The sequence below is a fragment of the Sceloporus occidentalis genome, unplaced genomic scaffold, assembly GCF_023333645.1.
Source record: "Sceloporus occidentalis isolate IW3139 unplaced genomic scaffold, rSceOcc1.0.p SCAF_2, whole genome shotgun sequence".
NCBI lineage: Eukaryota > Metazoa > Chordata > Lepidosauria > Squamata > Phrynosomatidae > Sceloporus > Sceloporus occidentalis.
The window spans coordinates 156841226-156862383 of NW_028316982.1; the positions used below are offsets into that span (position 1 = coordinate 156841226).

At 41.2% G+C, this 21158-nt stretch overlaps 1 protein-coding gene across 1 annotated transcript in view; it reads right to left on the reverse strand.

Moving 5' to 3' along the window:
• The window catches only part of LOC149319172 (serine/threonine-protein kinase 24), a 38569-nt gene extending 24015 nt beyond the window's left edge, over positions 1 to 14554 (reverse strand). Inside the window, exons 1-2 of the mRNA XM_089511195.1 lie at positions 14072 to 14554; positions 7587 to 7817 (exon numbers count right to left, since the gene is read on the reverse strand). Of these exons, the coding sequence (XP_089367321.1) occupies positions 7587 to 7817; positions 14072 to 14116 (276 nt within the window). The 5' untranslated portion in view covers positions 14117 to 14554. The remainder of the gene's footprint in view (positions 1 to 7586; positions 7818 to 14071) is intronic.
• Between the last annotated feature and the right edge of the window lie 6604 nt (positions 14555 to 21158).

Below are 21158 nucleotides of genomic sequence, written 5' to 3' on the forward strand. Positions count from 1 at the left end.
TAAACCAAGCATCATGCTGTAATACAACTTCAAGAACATCCCCAAAAGATTTAAAGACGATGTGGAAAACAGATTTGCACTAACTGACTGGGGACCAGATGAACTCTAGACTGAAACCAGGGAACCTGAAGAGTCAAGATATATATCACTGAAATCCATACAACGCAGCTCCTCAGACTCTAGTTAGTTTCTCGTTCTTATGAAAGAGAAATAAAAACTAAGACAGGTATACTTTCGATTTACTAAAATAAAGGATGTTTCAAATTTGAACATACTACCATATATACTCAACTATAAGTCAACCACAAGCATAAGTCAAGGAAAAGCTTTAGGGGCATGTAACAAAGGATGTAAAGGGCAAAACAAAAGGAAAACACCACATTCCTCCCTCCTTCTCCCTCTCTGGACCTCTCCCAACCACCAAACACCCTGGTGCTGGGGGAGAGGTTTTAACATCAGATTGAAAAGGAAAGGAAAATGGAGAGAAAATAGGGTTTGGTGGTCAGAGAGATCTGGAGGAGGAGGATGGGGAGGAAATGTTTTAACATTTGATTGAGAAAGGAATCCCCTCTTTCACACAAAGACACACACTCCTTGCCTGGGCAGCTCTTTCAGAGATCATTGCAGAGGCAGGGAGAGTGGGGCATCCAGGTGGAGCATCTGTCAAGACCTTTCTAAGAGGTATTACTGTATTGACCCATATATAAGTTGAGCCAGGATTTTAGGGTCAATTTTTGCACATAAATGTTTCAACTTACAGGTGAGTATACAGTGGGCCCTTCACATATGTGGCAGATCTCTTCTGGACCCCCCCTCCCGTAAGGAAAAAAATGTATATGCTTAAGCCCCATTGAAAATAAGGGCCGTGCATGGGCGCGCAGGTCATTTTGTCCCCCTGGGCTTTCCATACACGTATGGTCAAAGCAGCATATGGTAAGCTCGCATATGGCACAGGTGGACTGCATATAGTACTTCCAGTCTAAGACAACTGTAGGATAGCTTTAGACACTATCAACTGCAACCCACCAGGATTTATGAAGACGCCTGATATTTGAAGGATGCAAATAACATAGCTGATATCAGGATGTACCTCCTGTCTAGTCCTTGTTGTTTAATAAACTTGCTTGTAATTCATTCAACATACTGCCAAACCAGCAGGTTTGAGTGCTGGCCTAGGACTTAGGGAGACCAGGGTTCAAATTCCTATTCAGCTTCGGAAACCCACTGGGTAACCTTGGGTAAATCACTCTCTCTGAGCCTTAGAAGAAGGCAGTAGCAACTCCCACACACACACACACACACACACACACAAACACGCTCGCACACAATATTTTCTGAGAAAATCCCATGATATGTTCACCAGAAGTTGGAAACAGCTTGAAGGCACACAACTGTAATAATTCACTGTCAACTAGTTCTTGTTTAGTATGAGAAATTCCACAGACTTGCAATTTATTCACTCCAAATCCAGAAGCAATATACTTCTTGGAGACATAACAGCTACAGTTCAATTCACACAGAGAAAACATGTCCAGAAATGGTTTTCTCTTTTCTTTTAAAACCTACCAGTTCTCCATCATCACCATCTGCTTCTTAAATTCCCCCAAATTTACAAAATTAGTGCAAAACTGTCCACTAAAAAAGAAAGAAAAATATGGGTTTCATGTCCCAAAGGTGTACGTTGTTGATTTTATTCTTGCTGTGTGCCTTCAAGTTGTCCCCAACTTATGGCAACCCTAAGGCCCTCTCAAAATCCTATCAGGGGTTTTCTTGGCAAAATTTGTTCAGTGGAGGTTTGCCATTGAGGAAGACAATACCATTGCCTTCCCCTCAGGCTGAGAGAGTGTGACTTGCCCAAACTCACTCAGTGGGTTTCATGGGCTAGCTGGGATTCGAACTCTGGTCTCCAGAGCTGTAGTTCAATGTCAAACCACTACACCATGCTGGCTCTCTAAGATGTAAATTACCTGCTTTTAAATACACTGCTGCTGAGTTATATGAAAGTTATGGAAATAAAGTATTTTTATAGTTTACTCCTCTGAAAATTTGAATAAATCTATATTGAGGTTATGACATTCTTATCAACCACCATTGTTGTTGAAGATAAGATGACTTAGAGATCTCTCCTTAGAGGGGTTGCCATAAGTCAAAGTCGACTTGATTGCACTTAACAACAACCTTTTCATTAAAGTTCTCCATCCAGCATGGTTACTGATAGTAAGGAAATGCATTCTTTGATGGGTAATACAGAATATACTCAGGAAACACAAAGTAATGTCACCCAAGGACTGATTTAACTCAGAGCTGTAAGTACATAGAAGAGATATAACACAAGTAGCATGAACACAAAATGAAAACAATGTCTAACTGGGCATGTATAAGTACAGCCAGTCAACATTTGAAGCCAACACTTCACTGAGAGTCTGCATAGCATTTGTACTGTTACACGCACACTACAGGCCATTAGGAAATAGCATCTTCCTAAATTGCAAGAACCAATTTTCACATTTCCATTTATATATCTACTTCAGAAAAAAAATTACAATAGTATGTTATGGAATGATTTTTTAAAAGGTACTATTTAGTCATTTGTAAATCTTAAATGATTAACTTATCAAAGAATATTTACTAATGTAGGGACCTCTGTGTGGAAATGGTAAGTCACATTTTGACGTCTGAAACAGAATATTCAAAAACAGAGCATGCTACAATGGTAAAAATATAGTAAGGTTGATGAGTTGCTGTCCTATTAAAAGTATACAGAACTCGGTATCTGGGGCAGGCTTTCTAACCCTGCCAAAAAGGAGAGCCATCCCTGCTTCTATTATTTTTTATAGCCCTATTCTTTGTACTAGCTTCCAATTTTCTTATATTGGTTACAAAATTCATCTCTCTTGACAACTGTGTGACCCTCATGCAGTTTATTTTCCCTCTATGAGGAACATACATCATCTTGCCAATATTTTCAGTTCCCCTCAAGTCATCATTATCAAACATGAACAAGAAAGAATAAGATTTGAGAGACAACTGTGCAATAGTAGTCTGTAGTAAGGTCGGAAAAGAGAGTAAAATACCCTCAAATGGCTGAGTTGAAGGAAATAAAGGAGAGAAAAGTAAGAGATCCTATATCTATGCTGGGAAGAATGTTCTGAAAGACATCTATAAGAGGCTGCTAAGGGGTTTTTTTGTTGTTGAAAGCCTCTTTTAAGAAATTACCTCTTCTGGGCAGGTACCAAGCACATAGAAAGTGGCTATCTTAAGAACAAAACAAAGTGAGCTCTGCATTCAATGGAAACCTATCTAAATAGTTAGGTAGCACAATAATCCACTCACGTATCTTCCCCCTTTCTCTTTCTACACTCTTAAAACTGGGTTACCTCTCTGCTTTTCCCCATTCTGTAAATTCTCTGGATAAAGTGCATCATATGGTATTAATTAGCTAGTACTTTATATCAACCGGGATTTGATAACATTGTTTAATTACTGCTTAAATAACTTACAAGTTACATTTTAAAATGTTTAATCAACCTAAACCTTACAGATGGGGTACAATGCATAGTACTATTTTTCCCTCTCCATCCAAGCATAAATTGAGTTTATTTTTAAAAAGAAAACAGGCAATCTATATAATATGGGGGCTCAAACTATTGGTGCACAAATATATTGATGCCACAGAGCCATCTAGTGGTGAATCTGCAGCATTATAATGTAAAGACAAGGCAGTTTCTTCTTTGTAGTAGTTGTGTTTCCGACTTATGGTGACCCTAAAATGAACCTCTCATAAAGTTTTATTGGCAAGATTTGTTCAGAGAGGGTTTGCCTCTGCCTTCCTCAAAGGCTGAGAGAGTATGTACTTGCCCAAGGCACCCAGTGGCTTTCCATGGCTGAGCATGGGATTCAAACTCTCATCTTCAGAGTCATAGTCCAACACTCAAACAACTCTTAAGGTTGTCATAAGTCATAAGTTGAAGGCACATAACAACAAAGTTTCCTCAGTTTGCCTAGAGAGGAACAATTCATCTGCATCTAAAGATGCAAACAAATATTTTGTCACTCTTTGAAAAACATGTCATCAGAAGTCTTAAAACAATGGACATTAAACTGTCAATGAAGCAGGAGCAGGAGTAAATCTTGGTTCAACATGCATCCTCCACTTGCGGCCCTTGTAAAATCCGAAGTGCGGTTGTTATCTGTAGATGGCATCTCCATACTTACTCCAGGGAGCCTATAGTGACTAGTTTAGGTTTTAAAATCAAATTATTTAAAAGCCAAATGGTTCTCAGCTAATACTGGCATCAGCCAAAACATACTGAAGGAAAATCAAAAGGGACCTGCTGTTTTTCTCCTGCTCCCAAATGAACCTCTTCCCATTCTTCAAGTGAGACATCTCCTGGTCTCATGCTCCACTGATTATGGAATAAGCTAGTAACTTGAACTGACTGGGGGTGGGGGGTGGGGTTATAGCAGCAATGGTTGAATACTTCCACTGAATATCACAATAACCTAGCATTAGAGATACCATGTATTCATACCTTTTTTATTCTAGAACACCTGTTCATAGAAAAGGTACAGATTGCTGCTAATACTGTTAAGTAGGATATTCATGTTTCAACTATAAATGATAGACTTCTCCTAAATTAGCCTATCAATTTGGACAATGGGGTGTTAGCACACCCTGCATACCCCACACTGCACTTTGGGGGTCTCCATATTTTATATCCCATTATCTGAGGTCGAGGAGAGATTGATGACCTTTCAGGAACACAAGGGGGTGAAACAGATGGGCAAAATAAAGCAGTTTCAAGCTGCTCTGAAGGTGGGGCAAAAGCAGCTGGAAACCAGACCAAAGCCGCACTCAGGGGCTAAAAACCAGAGCAAAAAGAAACCGGGATACTCCAGCTCATTGTCAATTCCTGGGAAAGGACAATCAGCCTTTGTTTCCTGACAAGATAGCCCACCACTTGAGGCTATACTTTAGGTATAAGCATGGTTACAAAATCTAGCCTCTGCATATACCTCTAAACTCTGAGTATGTCCTGTATCGCCCTCAGACTTCCCAGTCTGAGCCACTCCAGCTTTCCATGGTCTATCATCTGACAAGTAATTATTACTCTTTTGCAAATCCCCTAACTCTGCAATCTCAATTCCATTTCAATTAGCTCTGTGCACTGTCTGTATGAATGGCTATTGTACGTATGTGATCGCACTCTATATATTTTTCTAAATAAATCCTCTTAATTCATCCCAAACCTGGAGTTCTCCTCAGTTAGTACTGGTATAAACAGGTGCAAATGGTCCAAAAGTTACCTAAGCCTACTACAAAAGCTAAGTTCCCAAACATTTGAAGTAATACTGGTAGTTGGTGCCCCCCCCCATCTCCCCACCTTTCTTTAGGTAACAGGGGGAATGATAAACACATATTAAGTATATGTTAAATTATTAGACATTATTGTGCTCAGTTTTATATTGTTGGAACAAGTGGAAGAGGAAATGATAAGTAACTCTGATAAAAGGTAAAGATAAGTTTAACTCTGGAGTTAAATGGGAATTCATTTTCACCAGCCAAAATATTAATATTCAGTAAATCGAGAAATAACAAGAAGCTCTTTCTTGAAAGCAGGCTATTCACAGCATGAGAAATAATGAAAATTGTCAAATTAATCAAGTACACTGATGTAAGAAATGGCAAGTCAAAAACACAATCTTGATATTGATAAATACAAGGTGAATTAAGGAACGGTGCTATTTAAAGATTAGGGCCTTAACCCTCTTGGTACTCCATCTGGAATAGGTTTATTGACTCAATGACTGAATCGTGAATAAATATTTGAATAATTCTCACTGATTTCATTCTGCAAAACCCTTTCCATCACAAAAATCTGGATGCTCATATGCTGTGAATACACTGTATCAACAGAAGATTCCAAGACATATAAAAACTCGATGACGTAATGGTTTATATATGCCAGATGGGATTGTGATCCTGTTTTTCTGCAAGAGATTGTATACCAGCATAATGGCATGGTTTTATTATGTAAACTGCCTTGATAGTGCTGTATAGTCTTTAAAGGCAGCATACAAATTAATGGGAATTTTGCAAATTTCACAAGGCCTCAAGAATGATGTGCAACCAGTTTTGGAAAACACTTCTGAAACTTCCAAAAGCTTCAGAAGAAGTTTTATGGCAGCCTAATAATAACAATAACATTTTTTTTCTTACCCACCTCTCCACATGGCTCAAGGCTGGGTAAACACAATATACAGTCACCCCTCCTAACTCGCAGATCTGAGATCCGCAACCTCGAAAATCTACAGAGGGGCAACCTCCACTATTTTCAATGGGGCACGAGCTCAGCACGCACGCACAGGCTGTGCCCTATTCAAGCCTATGGGGCTTGAATATGCACAAGCCTCCATTTTCACGGGGGGGGCGCTCTGGAACAATTCCCCATGAAAATGGAGGGCCAACTATATAACTAAATACATGTAAACACATGTAAAACACACAAACATTTTCTTTTTATTTCTTTTTATTTACTTTTACTTTTTTATATTTTATATTATATTTATTTTTATTTATAGTTTTATTAATTTGTTTATTATTTATTTTATTTCATCATTTTATTTACATATTTCATAATTTATTTATTTGTTTGCTACAAGAGCTTTACCTTTATCAATACTGTGGCAACTATTCACCGAAGCTAATTCTTCCATGCTTTGCTAGCATCAGAATTTACACAAATTACACAAACTGTGGCAGATGGACTGGTACCTAGCACTCATAAAACAACATCAAATACTTCCAACTTGGCTAATATTCTGTGATGCCCATGTAAATAGGACACACATTTCTTTTTGAATAACTGAGAATTATCTAAAAGGAAAATGGGAGGCAGGGAAGGAATCTTTACCTTTAAGACTAATTGGCTTATCTTAGCATGAGCTCTTGTGGATTTCAATCCATGTCATGAGACACACTGATGAAAGTTAATATTAAAGCCCAAAGTATGTAGCAGTTACATGGTTGCAAGGGTGAGGTCAGAGCATAACAGCATACAGAAAGATGCAAATTGTAACCTTAGCTACAAATCTTCAAAAGGTTGTATGAGATGATGCAAGTCTGTCAAGCTAGCAATAATCTTGAGGTATGAGAGCAATAAAAGTAAAGTGAATATATATATATATATATATATATATATATATATATATATATATAAATAAACTATATCAGTGCAGGCTTTGCTCTGATATATTTTATATAGTTTTATATATATGTTAATATTTAATTTATAAATTTAAATAATTTTATTTATTTATTCATTTAAAGAAACTGTCTTCACCTGATTTTTCTTATAAACCTGCCTTCACCTGCTTCTTCCTTAGCTCTGAGTTTTCCTCTCTTGGGTTGCAACACATAACTTATTTTTAATATCAGTGTCAGTAATTTTAGTATTAGTAATTTTATCTAGCATTCAAAGCAGATCGCCTTTCACCGAAAGCTATTATTTCACAAATATCTCAATTCATAAAACAATATATTTCATGCAAGAGCTTTCAAGTTTAACATAAATAAGACCCTTTACCTTTAAATAGGATCCATAATATTTGGTAACGTACGGACTGTCGCACTGACTCAGCACTGTGATTTCTTGTTGAATATCTTCTATCTCATCTTCAGCCTCTTCAAGATCAATTATTTTTATTGCAACAACTTTTTGAGTTCGATTGTCTATTCCTTTAAAAACTTCACCAAATGAACCTTTGCCAATCTTCTCTAGTTTCGTAAACAGTTCTTCTGGATCAGCTTTCAGATTCTGGCAAAAGAAAAAGAGAAGTTGACCATGTTGATGTTTTAACTTACACTGCAGCTCTCAGCTGAATACTCCAAATAATGTATGCTGACTTCTGAAGTCATGCTCAGTATTGCAAGGAGGCTTCAGGGAAATTTCAGCCTATATTCATTGAATATTCCCACTACAAACTAATCATGCTAGCCTCTTGTTGAATAAAAAAAAACTACAGTGAGCGCTGGGGTTTGATTCCAGGACATCCCCATGGATACCAAAATCCATGGATGCTCAAGTTGCATTAATAATAATGGTGTAATGAAATTGCTAAATAAAACAGCAAAATCAAGGTTTGCTTTTTGGAATGTATATTTCTTGAGAATATTTTCAAGCTTTGCATGGTTAAATCCGTGGATAAATCGATGGTTAAATCCAATCGGTGGATATGGAGGTCAACTGTATAACATAGCATCAGTGAAAGCCAGGATGGCAGTGGTTTGAGTGTTGGAACAGGACTCTGGGAGACCAAGGTTCAAAACCCAACTTGACCATGGAAACCTAGTAGCTGACCATGGACAAGTCACACTCCTTCAGTCTCAGCAGAAGACAATCACAAACTCCTCTGAACAAAAAATCCCGTTATCAGGTTGTCTTAGGGTCACCATAAGTCAGAAACAACTTGAAGGCACAACAAAAACAACACAGCATCAACGGTATACAGTGGGCAGAAAATTCGTTAAATGGGAGAATTGCCAGAAACTCTGACTCTGTAGGCTTTAGAAAGCAGGCCTACAGTTTGGCTCTAGGCAAACTGGTGAAGCTCCACTGCTACCATGTTGCTCTTCAATGCAAATGCTCAACACCCTCTTTTCTCTCTCTCTCTCTCTCACACACACACACAATTTCTGGAAATACTCTTCTCTATATGGCAATTAAGTTTATTACAAAGACTGCAGTATTACCAACAGAGCATCTGATCTCTGGTCACTGTTTGGAAATACTCTACTTGCGAGAAGAACCTGGGAGACAAGATGATGCCTTCCCAGTCAAAAGAAACCCCACTTTAAGGAACCCAAGTTCCATGCTATGGAAACCAAAGTTATGTGGCATACAGTATATATGTTTAAAGAATTGAGGGGTTGCAGAATAAAGGTAATACAGATAAGGATAATGTACCATGCTAAAATGAATACAAGCAAGAAGTGTGAAAATGGGGTAATTCAGGCAGAAAAGCCTTCTCTCCCTTAGTCACTGCAATTTCAAATCCCCAGTTTCTCAATTATTGAACTTTCCACATGCGCTACTGACACACTTTCAAGCTTTGCTCTACAACCATGACAGCTATCATTTAAATTCCACTTTTATTAGCAACCAAGATTATAAGGAAAGAAAATGTACCTTAACAGTGCTAATTCCATACAGCATAGAAGCCACACAACAGGGATTAGAATGCCATTTTATGAACAAGTTTGAGGATGGAAAAATATTCTCTAGGATGGGGAATCTGGAGGTGGGAACCTGTGGCTCTCCAGACAGTGCTATATTCCAGTTAATCCCAGCCTGCATGGCCAGAAGTCGGGATGAGGCAACAAACTCTGGATGCCATAAATTCCCCACCCCACTTCTAGTACGTTCTACCTAGTCAATACCTCCAAAGTGGTTTCACTCCTTTTATTGCTCCATTAATGTGTCATTTCATATCCCTGGTGAAGGGTGAAGAGTCTATCCTATCATCATTAAGAAGGTGTTACACCTTGTTCTTTAGGCACTTTTTGCCTTCCCCTTTTCTAATGTAGGCATGGGGAACATTCAGGCCTCCAGACTGCAACTCCTACCAAACTGAGTCAACATAGTGACTATGAGATTTGCAGTCCAACATCAAGAAGGCTACATCAGTTCCTCCCACACACACACACACCAGTTCTATACCTGCAACCACAGGAATCAATTAAGGAACCAAGAGGCAAACAGATAAGGAGTTATCACAGGGGTACAGGCCTAGAGTTGCCAGGTAGACAGAATTATATGCATTTGACTTGAGATGCCAACACGGAAGGAGCCAGACAAACAGAAAGTTGCAGCCAAAATATCTGTATTTTCAATATGCATGGATCCATGTCATCACAGCATATACATATGCATAACAGAGGACTGGAGTAGCATAACACTAGCATTAATGTAGTGGAAGCAGTATAGTGTGCATGACTAAAGGCCTTTTTGCTGCAAATACAAACACACACATATTCTGCCATGCTATACAGATCTATATTTTACTATTAAAACAGTAAAAGTGGCTAGCATTACTTTGCAAGGTGCCTCGGGCAAGATTGTGTGGCTGGTAATCCCCAGCCAGGTTTAGCATCCAATATTAATTTTTTGTCTACCTAAATAAATTTTTAACAAAGTTAAGCCTCTAATACAGGGATGGATAACTGTGGCAAGTCTGGGGATCCATTTTTTGCCCCAGAGACTCCAGGGACCACAACACTTGCCCATAATGCTACATAATGAAGATTAAAACTGGAAATGACTGGAAGAAGTCCACTTCTGGTTTTGAACAAATGGGTTTTAAAATAAAAATGTTCAACAGCAAAGGTAGGAGGGCTGAATATAATGCAATTCTTTATTATAGTTGTATTCCACTTTTCTTCTGTCAAAAAATCCAGGGTAAGCATTGATCAGAACAAAGCTTGCTTAGAATCACCACGATTCCTGCATCATATATCCTCAGACCTTGCCTTGGGACCAAACTTACATCCTACTTCAAAATATCAGAGGGCCAATCCAGTCAAGCATGAGACCGCCAATTATGCATGCAAGAGTTCTGTAGCACCATCTCCCTTCATCATAGCAATATGAATATAAAGAAAAACACACAAGAATTATAAGGGGATTTTGTAAGAAATATGAAATCTGTATCTGCCTCTCATAGACCAATGCACTCTAAAAAGTGGCTCATAGCTATAAAATAGTTAGCCAGCCACAGATCTGATTTCTTTTGGCAGGCAAGGGTTCTATTATGAATAGCATTAAAGTTTCACATTTAGGGTTTAAAAAAATAACTAAATAATATAGAGGTAGCTTGGCACAGTGGTTTGTGTGTTGGACTAGGACTCTGGAAACCAGGGTTCGATTCTCAGCTCAGCCATGAAAAACACGGGGTGACTTTGGGCAAGTCACACTCTCTCGGCCTCAGGGGAAGGCAATGGCAAACCACCTCTGAACAAATCTTGCAAGAAAACCCCATGATAGGGTCACTTTAGGGTCGCCACAAGTCGGAAACGCCTTGAAGGCCCACAATAATAATACAGAATCACAGAGATGTCATGTTGGGGATGCTTTGATTGAGAGTTCCTGCATGGCAGGAGGTTGGACTGGATGGCCCTTTACATCTCTACAACTCTATGATTCTATGTAACTTATTGAAAGAACAATTAACTCTCAAAAGTGCAACCCTTTATTGTATGCGTTTTATTCAAGCTTTTAGTTAATGCAGGGCCTACGATGAAAAAGAACTGTCTTTAAGCCACCAGAAAAAGAAGCTTCCCAAAAGTTAGAACTGCTTGATTTGTGTGTTTTCCTGTTGAAGGCCCCAAATAACATGGGCAGATAGACTGAGAGGCTTTCTTGTGCACCTGTAATATCCATAGATTCATTTACATAGCTGGTGGATTTAGTTTATAAATTCTGCTGCCAGCCTTGGAGGAACACAAAGAATTAAAAAGTATATATTAAGTCTAGCAAACAAAAAGATAACAATAAAACAAATGAACTCAAAACCTGAACTATAACAAAATCCAAGAGATTAAGGGATGGAATTGTATGTAACCTGATTATAAAAAGAAGGGTAGAAATAGCCATGAAGCAAAAGGATTTTGAAGGATGACTTTGTGAGAGGATTGGTTAGAACGAATTTGAGATACAACAGACATAAAATAACATACAGTACATATTCGGCTAGATTTTGTGAGGGTAGAGAAAATATTGAACATATTAATATTGAGTACAATAAATAGATAGATGATATAGATATATATCCCTTGCTGAAGCATCTTCACTGATTACCAGTCCATTTACAGGCAGAATTCAAAGTGCTGGTTATAACCTATAAAGTCCTATATGACTTAGGGCCAGGGTGTCTGAGGGATCCTATATCCCTAATAAACGCCTACCTGGGTTTTAAGATATTTGGGGAAGGACTTTCTCTCGGTCCTACCATCATCACAGATACAGCTGGTGAGGACCCAAGAAAGAGCCTTCTCAGTGGTTGCTCCTAAGCTCTGTCAAGGGAGGCTCCATGGCAGTGGTGTCACTAAGGTTGCTGTCCTCCGCTTCCTGCTGCACCTGATTCCTTCTATCAATGCATAGGGGATGTCAGCCAGGAATTAAGGAACTCTGGGGCAGGAAGTTCAAGAGAAAGTGTGTCATTTAAGGAAGGACTATCTCCAGGACTCAAAACCATCAAAACCTACCATTCTCTTCTCCTATCCTTCTCTGTTCTGCAGGGCAGCCTGGTTCAGAATGATGCTCCTCAAAACCTCACAAAACCTGGTCAACTCCAACAGAGGCAAAGGGCAGTATCTTTCCAGAAACACCATGAAGCATGCTTCATACTTTAGCTTTAATACTTCACCCCGCCCTCCCCAATGCCGATGCCTTAAGTGCAGTGCTAGAAAAAAGGAAGCACACTTCTCCACCCTTTAGCTTCCCTTCTATTTACTGTCCTTGTGGGGCAAGAGCCTTGCATAGGGAGAAGGAGAGAGAGAGCATACCAACCTTTCCAGCCAAAACAAGCCCAAATGACTCCTATCTGCTGCAGCCTGTGAAGGACAGAAAACTCTCCCTGTCACAAAAGGCTGCACTGCAGAAATAATCTGGTTTAGTACCGCTTTAACTGCCACGGTTCAAGGATGTGGAATTCTGGGAACTGTAGTTTGTTGTGGCACCCGGTTTCCATAGCCTTGAACCATGGCAATTAAAAAGTGGTACCAAACTGGATTATTTGTACAGTGTGGATGCTGCATAGGCCACTGTCTCCTAATCTGTGGTATCGCCCATCCCTCCCCACTTTGCTAAGGCCAAAACAGTATGTCGCTATCATTGTGAGCTACCTAACATTTGAAATGAGTCTCCAAATTCACTTCTTCACAGCAAAGATCCCTTCAAGGACACCACCATCCCAGTGTTGCCTTGCCTTATCTGGATGGCACAGAGATAGGAAGGAGGGAGCAGGAGTACACCAAATAAAAGAAGGAGACGAAATCTCTCCCCCTATTTATCTAACTATCAAGGGCTGTAAGGAGAGAGATGATAATACTGAATCACAGAAAGAGAGAGAGAGAGAGGCATCCTCCTGGACTAAAGCAGCCCCCTTCCAGATCAGTTGGGTTGCTCTTAACCTCCCTCCTCTCCTGCCAGGATTCATATCCAGAGGGGCAGCATCCCCATCCCACAGGACACTCTGAAGGTCATCTATTCTCCCTAGGCTACAACTGCAGTGGTTCAAACCAAGGGCTGCTGTTGTTTGCGTCTGTGTCTGTGTCTGTGTCTGTGTGTGGGAGACCCTTTTCAAAAGCATGGCCCACATCTGGGGGATCTCAGTCAACCACTTGGGAAAGGAGAGCGAGAATTGAAAAATTAAAACCAATGGAAGCAGAGAGTGGCTCCCTTTCATTTAGGAGTCAGATTATACCGGTTGGGGCCAAAAGAAAGCAACCCAAACCTTCCTCCCTTGAGAAGCCCTGGAAGGGCAGAGACCTCCCCCTCCCCTTCCGCTTCCATTGAGATATATATATATATATATATATATATATATATATGGAAGCAGAAGGGGAGGGGGAGGGGGAGGTCTCTTTCACTTAAGGGGCAGATAATTTTAAAAAACTCTAAAAATTAAACCTTCCTCCTTTGAGAAGCCCTGCCTGGAAGAGTTATGTGTCCCTTATTGTGTGTGTGTGTGTGTGTGTGTGTGTGTATATATATATATATATATCTCAATGGAAGCAGAGGGGGAAAGGGGGGTGGCTCCCTTTCACTTAGGGGTCAGATAATAATAACAATAACCACCTAAATATTAAACCTTCCCCCTGAAGAAGCGCTGCCTGGAAGGGCTGTGTGTGCCCCCACTCCCCCTCCTCCAAAATGTGGGAGGAAGGTTTAATATCTAGGTTAATATGACTATGACTAATCCCCCCCCCCCCCGCCCTGCATGCAAGCCCAGCAGGGAGAGTGTGAGGAGGAGGCAGCCAGTGGAGCCCCATTCCAGCGGGGGCATGGCTCACCTGCATCCCAGGGAGGCCAGGCTGCTGGACGGGGGAGTGGGCCATGATGAAGGCGGCGGTGGAAGTGGTGATGATGATGGAGGAGGCATCCAGGGCCCTCCCTCCCTCCGGGCTCTTCGGGGAGGAATCACCTCAGCAGCAGCAGCAGCAGCAGCCCCATCGGCCTCCCCACTGAGGAGGAGGAGAAGGAGGAGAGGGGCCTGCGCTTCATGGAAGGAAGGGACAAGGAAGGAGGACCGCCCTCGACGCTGAGGGAGGAGGAGGAGGAGCCACCGGCGCCCTCTGCTTCTTATCCCCACGCCTTCCCTGTCCACACTGCAGGAACAACCCACGCCCACACCGCTTTAAACCCCTATCCATCGACAGTAGCTTTGGGAGAAATGAGGCTTTGCCCCCACAGGCAGAGAAGCTGTGGAGACACAACGAACTACACTTCCCATGATTCCCTCGCACTGAAATAAGGGAGGTCTGACACACGCCTTATTGAGCTTTCTGGGGGTTGTAGTTCTGTGAGGCGTCTCGTCTCCCTTGAGACAAATAGCTCTAGCGCCGCAACGAACTACACTTCCCATGGTTCCACCGCACTCAGCCACAGCTGCAGCAACAAGGATGGTTTGACACCCGCCATTATGAGGTTCTGGGGGTTGTAGTTCTGTAAGGCCGCTCGTCTCCCTTGACAGAGAGAGCTCTGGCGCCGCAACGAACTACACTTCCCATGAAGTTAGAGGCCGCCTCAGCGCTGTGGAGTTCGACGCCGCTTTAACCGCCGCGGCTCAGTGCGATAGAATTCTGGTGGCTGTAGTTCTGCGAGGCATTTCGTCTCCCTCGCTCAGATAAGCTCCGGCGCCACAACGAACTACACTTCCCATGGTTCCACCGCATTCAGCCAATTTCGACGCCGCTTTAACCGCCGCAGCTCAATGCGGTAGAATTCTGGCGACTGTAGTTCTATGAGGCATTTTAGCTTTCTCTGTGAAGGAGCTCCGGTGACGCAGCGAACTACACTTCCCATGATGCCTTCATGTTATTGAGCCGCGTCAGTTAAAGGCTGCCTCAGCAGTGTAGAAATGACCTAGCCTCTAACTGCCATGGCTCAATGCGGTGATACTCTGGGAACTGTAGTTTCGTGAGGCATTGAGCCGTCTCTATTAAGGAACTCCGATGCCGCAACGAACTACACTTCCCATAATTCCACCGCATGGAACCATGGCTACTAAAGGCTGCCCCAGCGCTATGGAGTTTGACACTGTGGAGATAATGCCCTGTGCAGCACCCACACACTGCAGAAATAATCCTGTTTGGTGCCTCATTAATTGCCGTGGCTCAATGCGATAGAATTCTGGGAACTGTAGTTTCTTGAGGCATTTAGCCTTCTCTGTCAGAGAAGCTCTGGTGCCACAACGAACTACAGTTCCCATGATTCCACCGCACTGAGCCAGTTAGAGGCTGCCTCAGCACTGCAAATATAATGGCGTTTGACAACATTATTTCAAAGCAGTGGAACTCTGGGAATTGTAGTTTGGGGAGTCATGTAGCCTTCTCTGTCAGAGCTCTGCTGCCACCACAAACTACAGTTCCCATGATTCCTTCTCCCTGAGACAAGGCAGTTAAAGTGGGGCATTGGTTGCCTCCTGTGCCCCTTTTTCTGTCTTTCTGTTTAAAAGCAGCACTAGGATGTCTCTTGAGGAAGAGTTCTGTGGAGACTCTTCCTTAGGAGAGCCTGCTACTCCATAGCTCCCAATAAAAGGCATGCAATAGGTGGAGTTGTGGTGGTTGTGTGCCTTCAAGTTGTTTCCTACATGACCCTATCATGGGAATTTTATGGCCAGATTTGTTCAGATTGGGTTTGCCATTGCTATTCTCTGAGGCTGAGAGTGTGTGACTTGCCCAAAGTCACCCAATGGGTTTCCATGGACAAGATGGGAATTAAACCCTGGTCCCCAGAGTCATAGTCCAATGCTCAAACCACCACCAAGTGCTCTATTTCAAATATAATACTGTCTCTTCCAATCCCAGGGATTGGGTTTGGGGTGGTGGCAACAACATGAGGGCATTGATCATGCCCCCCCCCATAATAATTGTGCTATCCCAAGTGAAATTTTCCTTCAGTCTCCAAATTTATAGCATTGCAATAACTTAGATCTTAGGGTAACATCCAAAACCCACAAAACAGTGATGCCTTTAGGGGGGCAACCAAAATGCACAAAATATATGTTGCAGGCTTTCCAATAAACTATATGTTTTCTTGCTATCAAATGGCTAAACTACATTACACTTGTCCCTCCATATTTGCTAGGGTTAGGGGCAGAAGTGAATATGAATAAACTGCAAATAATAAAAAAACACCATGCTTTTAACCTGAGAGGACACCTCTCTAGGAATCTCTATGTCCTCCAGTGCAACTCTATGGCTAACCTCTGCCAAACATTGACCATAGAAATACGCTGGAGGGGCTACAAATGCCTAGTAGAGCATTCTCTCTACGGATCTCTAGGTCTTTCAGTGCAACTTTTAGTTAAAGTTGACCATAGAGTTGCACTGGAGGACCTAGATATTCTTAGAGAGAACATATTAATCAAATCCGTGAATAATCACATCCACAAATATCAAAGCCACAAATATGGAGAGATGAGTGTACTTAGGGTTGCCATCCCCGAAGACCTTAAAACCGGGACAAATGTAGGACAATGTTTTAAAATGTAGGACCTTTTTTTAAAAAAAAAAAATTCCTGGCCAGGAAATTAAAAAAAAAAAAAAAAGGTCTTACATTTTAAAACATTGTCTAATGCCTCGCTGGGGCCTGGGAGACAACGTCTTGCAGGCCCCAGCGAGGCCTTGGAGGACTCCGCGATTGCGGAGCCACTTGAAGTCTTCGCCGGGGCCTTCCAGGGCTCCACGATCGCCGGGCCAGGCTTCCTCCCAGGCCGGGAAGGAGGCGGAGGCCGGCTCCCATCGTGGCGATCGCAGCGATGGGAGCAGTCTCCGCTTCCTCCCCGGCTTAGGAGCAAGCCTGGGCCTGGCTCCCAGACCGGGAAGGAGGCAGAGGTCGGCTCCCATCATAGTACAGTTTGGTAACAATAAATGTTTGGAAAATTTGCACATCTTTAGACTACATACATATTTAAAATATGGATCAACCTTTTTCTCTCGCTCCATAGAAATTTCTGCATGTTGCTGACATCCTTTTGAAACACACACTTATTTGTGTACATTATTTTTATCATAATTTACCTTGGTCTGCTCTATTATGACTTTTTGCAAATCTGAGCGCATACTTAACCTGCACACATTTTATCTCATTAGGTAAAGGCCCAATAAGTGTGAATTTTAAAAGGGTATCAGAAATATGCAGAAATTTCCATGCAGAGAGAGGGAAAGCCCTTGAATCTGATACAGACCTTGAATAGGGTGAGTTATGCAGAGGAAACCAGAAAGGCAAGGTTGGGTTTTGTCGATTTGCAAGAGTGTTGAAAAGAGATAATTCCTTCCCTGCTGTATCAGGAAATTATTTTACAATAAGCCCTTATCATAGTTTAGTCTTACCAATGAGCACACAAGAGTTTCTGGCAATCTGCTTACCAAAAGGGAGGACTGATAAGCAAATATATCAGCAAAACAAAATAGGAGACAGGCTCCACATGCTGAACCCCTGCCTTGCAGCCTGATCTTTCCAAATTAATACTTCTTATTGTTGTTGTTTACAAATCAGCCTAAGGGACAGCAAAATTCAGTTTAAAAAGGGCTTTTGTGTTCAGTTCTTTAAATGCTTTTTAATGTTTTGTGTCCAGGTGCAAGAATAAGAAAAGCAAGATTTCAAAGGGAAAATAGAATTGCACTAGTCTCTTACATAAACTGTAGGATTTAAACATGCTTCAAGTATCTATGCTGTTGCTCTGAAAGGGTTAATAGTCATTAATAGCGGAAGCTCATGAAAATAATCTAACCTCAGTAGGATTCTGTATATTTGCATAGCCTGCAAGAAAATCTTGGATTTGTTCATAACAACCCTTCACTAGGCCATAACTGCATTCCTTTCCTGGGATGATCAATTATAAGTTTCTGTTTTAACCTAGATACTGTTGTCACACCCATAGCTGGACTCTTATACAATTAAAATAATTGGTGTTGATCAAACTTGCTGCAAAGGCTTAATGAGACCAAAGGCAGCTTAATTAGGCCAAGGAAGAATTTAATAGCCACTTCTTCCATCACTACTTTTCTGAGGATGGTTGCTAAGGCCATCCATCTCTACATTCTTTAAAATATATGCCACGTAGTAACGATTATGCCATTAATGTTAGACTCTGGACTTCATCATCTTGCGCACACACACATCATTAGATAGAGCGTTTAATACACTGATGTGTATTATTTCACTGTCATGCATTTATTGACTTCTTTCAAAACATAGTACAGCCTCTGACAATAAAACTCCTTTTACAAAGGCATTTTATGCCCACCCAGCCCCTTCTTTCCATTAGAAGTATATTCTCTCTCTCCATGGAAATTTCTGCATATTTCTGATACTCTTTTAAAATGCACACTTGTTTGCATACATCCTTAAACTGCACGCATTTTTCTCTCTCATTGGGTAAAGGATGTTGATGCACATTTTAAAGATGTATGTAGTCTAATGCGCATTTTAAAGATGTGCACATTTTCCAAACATTTATTGTTACCAAGCGTCTAAGCGCAGACTTCCAACCACAAATTGCACTTGGGTCTAACTGGAGAAACACGGAGTTTTAGTGACGGGTTACAGTAGCATGTCTGCAGTAAAGTGATAAATCTTGAGCTAGGATAGAGTGGGATTTCATCCTAGCCAATCCTACTATAGCTAAATGTGTCAGCCTGCAATAGGAAAGGTAAACAGCAGCTGCCTCCTAAATCTCTTACTAAGCATAAACAGCAAAGTAGAGAAAAGGGGAGAGCAAAAAAGAGACTGCTTCACCAGCTACTTTTAAAATCATAAATTGGTACGATTGGCCACCCAAATGGAAATCATAAGAAAAGTGGAAGCAGGTGAAAGAAAATTGATGGATTTTGGAAGAAGCCTTCAAGTGATGCCTAAAAGACTCAAAATGTTTTTGTTTACTTCTGCAAGGCTGGCTTGACCTGGTTGTTTCATTTCAGGTGTGGCTATTGTTAGTGCTGAATAAAAAATGTGCTGAAAAGTCTTGATCTTTTTTGTTATGGTGTAGGAATCTATTCCCGTTCTTTCCATGTTATTTCTGCCCGTGGTGCCAAATTTAAAAAGTCATGCCCAGGAACACATTCCTCCATTCAAGTCAGGTATAGCTGTACACCAACCTTACTGAATCTGAAGGCCCTCCTGCTCATTTCTGATGGGTGAGAAGTGGAGTTCTGTCCTAAAGCCCTTTCCTAGCAAGATTAGTGAATCATAGAGGTGAAACAGATGGGCAGGAAAAAGTGGCTTGAAGCTGCCTTTTCTGAAGCCACATTGAAACCCCACCAAACACACTGCCGGCTCCCAAGTGCTCATGTCATGACCACATGATATAGCTTCAAGCCAGGAATAAGTGGGAAAAAGCTGCTTCTTTTTGAAATGGCTTTTCTCTGCATAAGGCGCCTAAAGGGCATTTTCCTGCTGGTTTCAAGACATGTGTCATCTAAACGCCACACCTTCAAGCCAGCCTGAAAGCACCTCTTTTTACCTGTCTGTTTAGCCCCATAGACTGACTATATGGCATAAAGCATCACCACTGATGCCCCGTATAATACTTGCCAGTACCTCCATTTCATCTCAGCAAGACATCCTATGATTTTGTAACATAAAACATGAGACCTCTATGAGAATTCCTTATTTTATTTTATTTATAGTACTACATATTATTACTGCCTTTCCTTAGGATTTTATCACACCACTTCCATTCTCACCATGCATACATTAATGAAGGGAATGGCATACATACCAGTTTTGGAGCACTACCTACCACTACCGCACATCCTTCCATTTGCGTGACTGAGATGTTGCCGGCCCCTTGCACACTCTTCCATCCTCATCCTTAGCCCTACCTGCCTACCTTGTGCTCTACACAACATGCCTTTTGTGTATTTTTTATTCCTTAACACAATTCAGGAGTTATGCTAACTCTGTGGTTTTAAAATGCATGGTTTTAAAATAAAATAATGTTGTTGTTTTAAAAAAAAACCTGCTGTTCTGGAATAGTGAAGGAGAGAGGAATGGGGCAGAGGAGGAGACTCTGACACTATGAACTTTATCACACAGGCTGGTGGAAAATCAGGGGTTTAAACAGTGAATATCCCATGAAAATTGTGTCATCACAAGGAAGATTTACACACGATGTCATGACTAAAGAGTCATTATTCCAGGAATAATTACTATAAATCATTCATGGGGAAATCCCATGAATGATTTGTTGCTGATTATTCCCTGGTTATTCCCAGGATAATGACTCTTTAATCATGACATCGTGTGAAAATCTTAATCGCGAACACAGAATTTTCACGGGATATTTAGTTTAAACCCCTGATTTTCCCCGTGTGATAAAAGTCCTGTGTGACTGTGCAATCCCATAACAGTAAAAGGATGATAACTAGCACAATTGGGAGCTGACTGATGGGTGTTTCCCATCAATAGCAAGTTATGGACTAATTATTGAAAGACAAGGAAGCAATGAGAGGGAGACTGCATCATGTGATAGGTATGGCCAAAGGTGCTATTATTGAACTTGTATGGCATTTTAAAAGCCATGTGTGATAAAGCCCACAGTTTTTGGTCCCTCATAGCTTACAAACTGTTGTCTAGAGGTATTGCTAAGTCTATCAGCAATATACTGAGTGGCAGAGCAATTTTAAAAAGAGAAAGGAAGGATTCAATATGAAGGAAAAGATGGCAAGAAGAACTGGAACAGCTGGGATGGAGAAAGTTTGGGCTACATCAAGGCCTTGTTCCCACTATGTTTAAATGGAGATCGGGATCTGGGTTAAAGGGGCATGGTTCCCACTGAATCCGATTTTAGAAATCAATTCAGAAAGGGGAGGCCATGCTTTCTGCCCTTTTTTGCCCATTCAACCTGCATCAAAAAGACGCTGGGAAAATGTG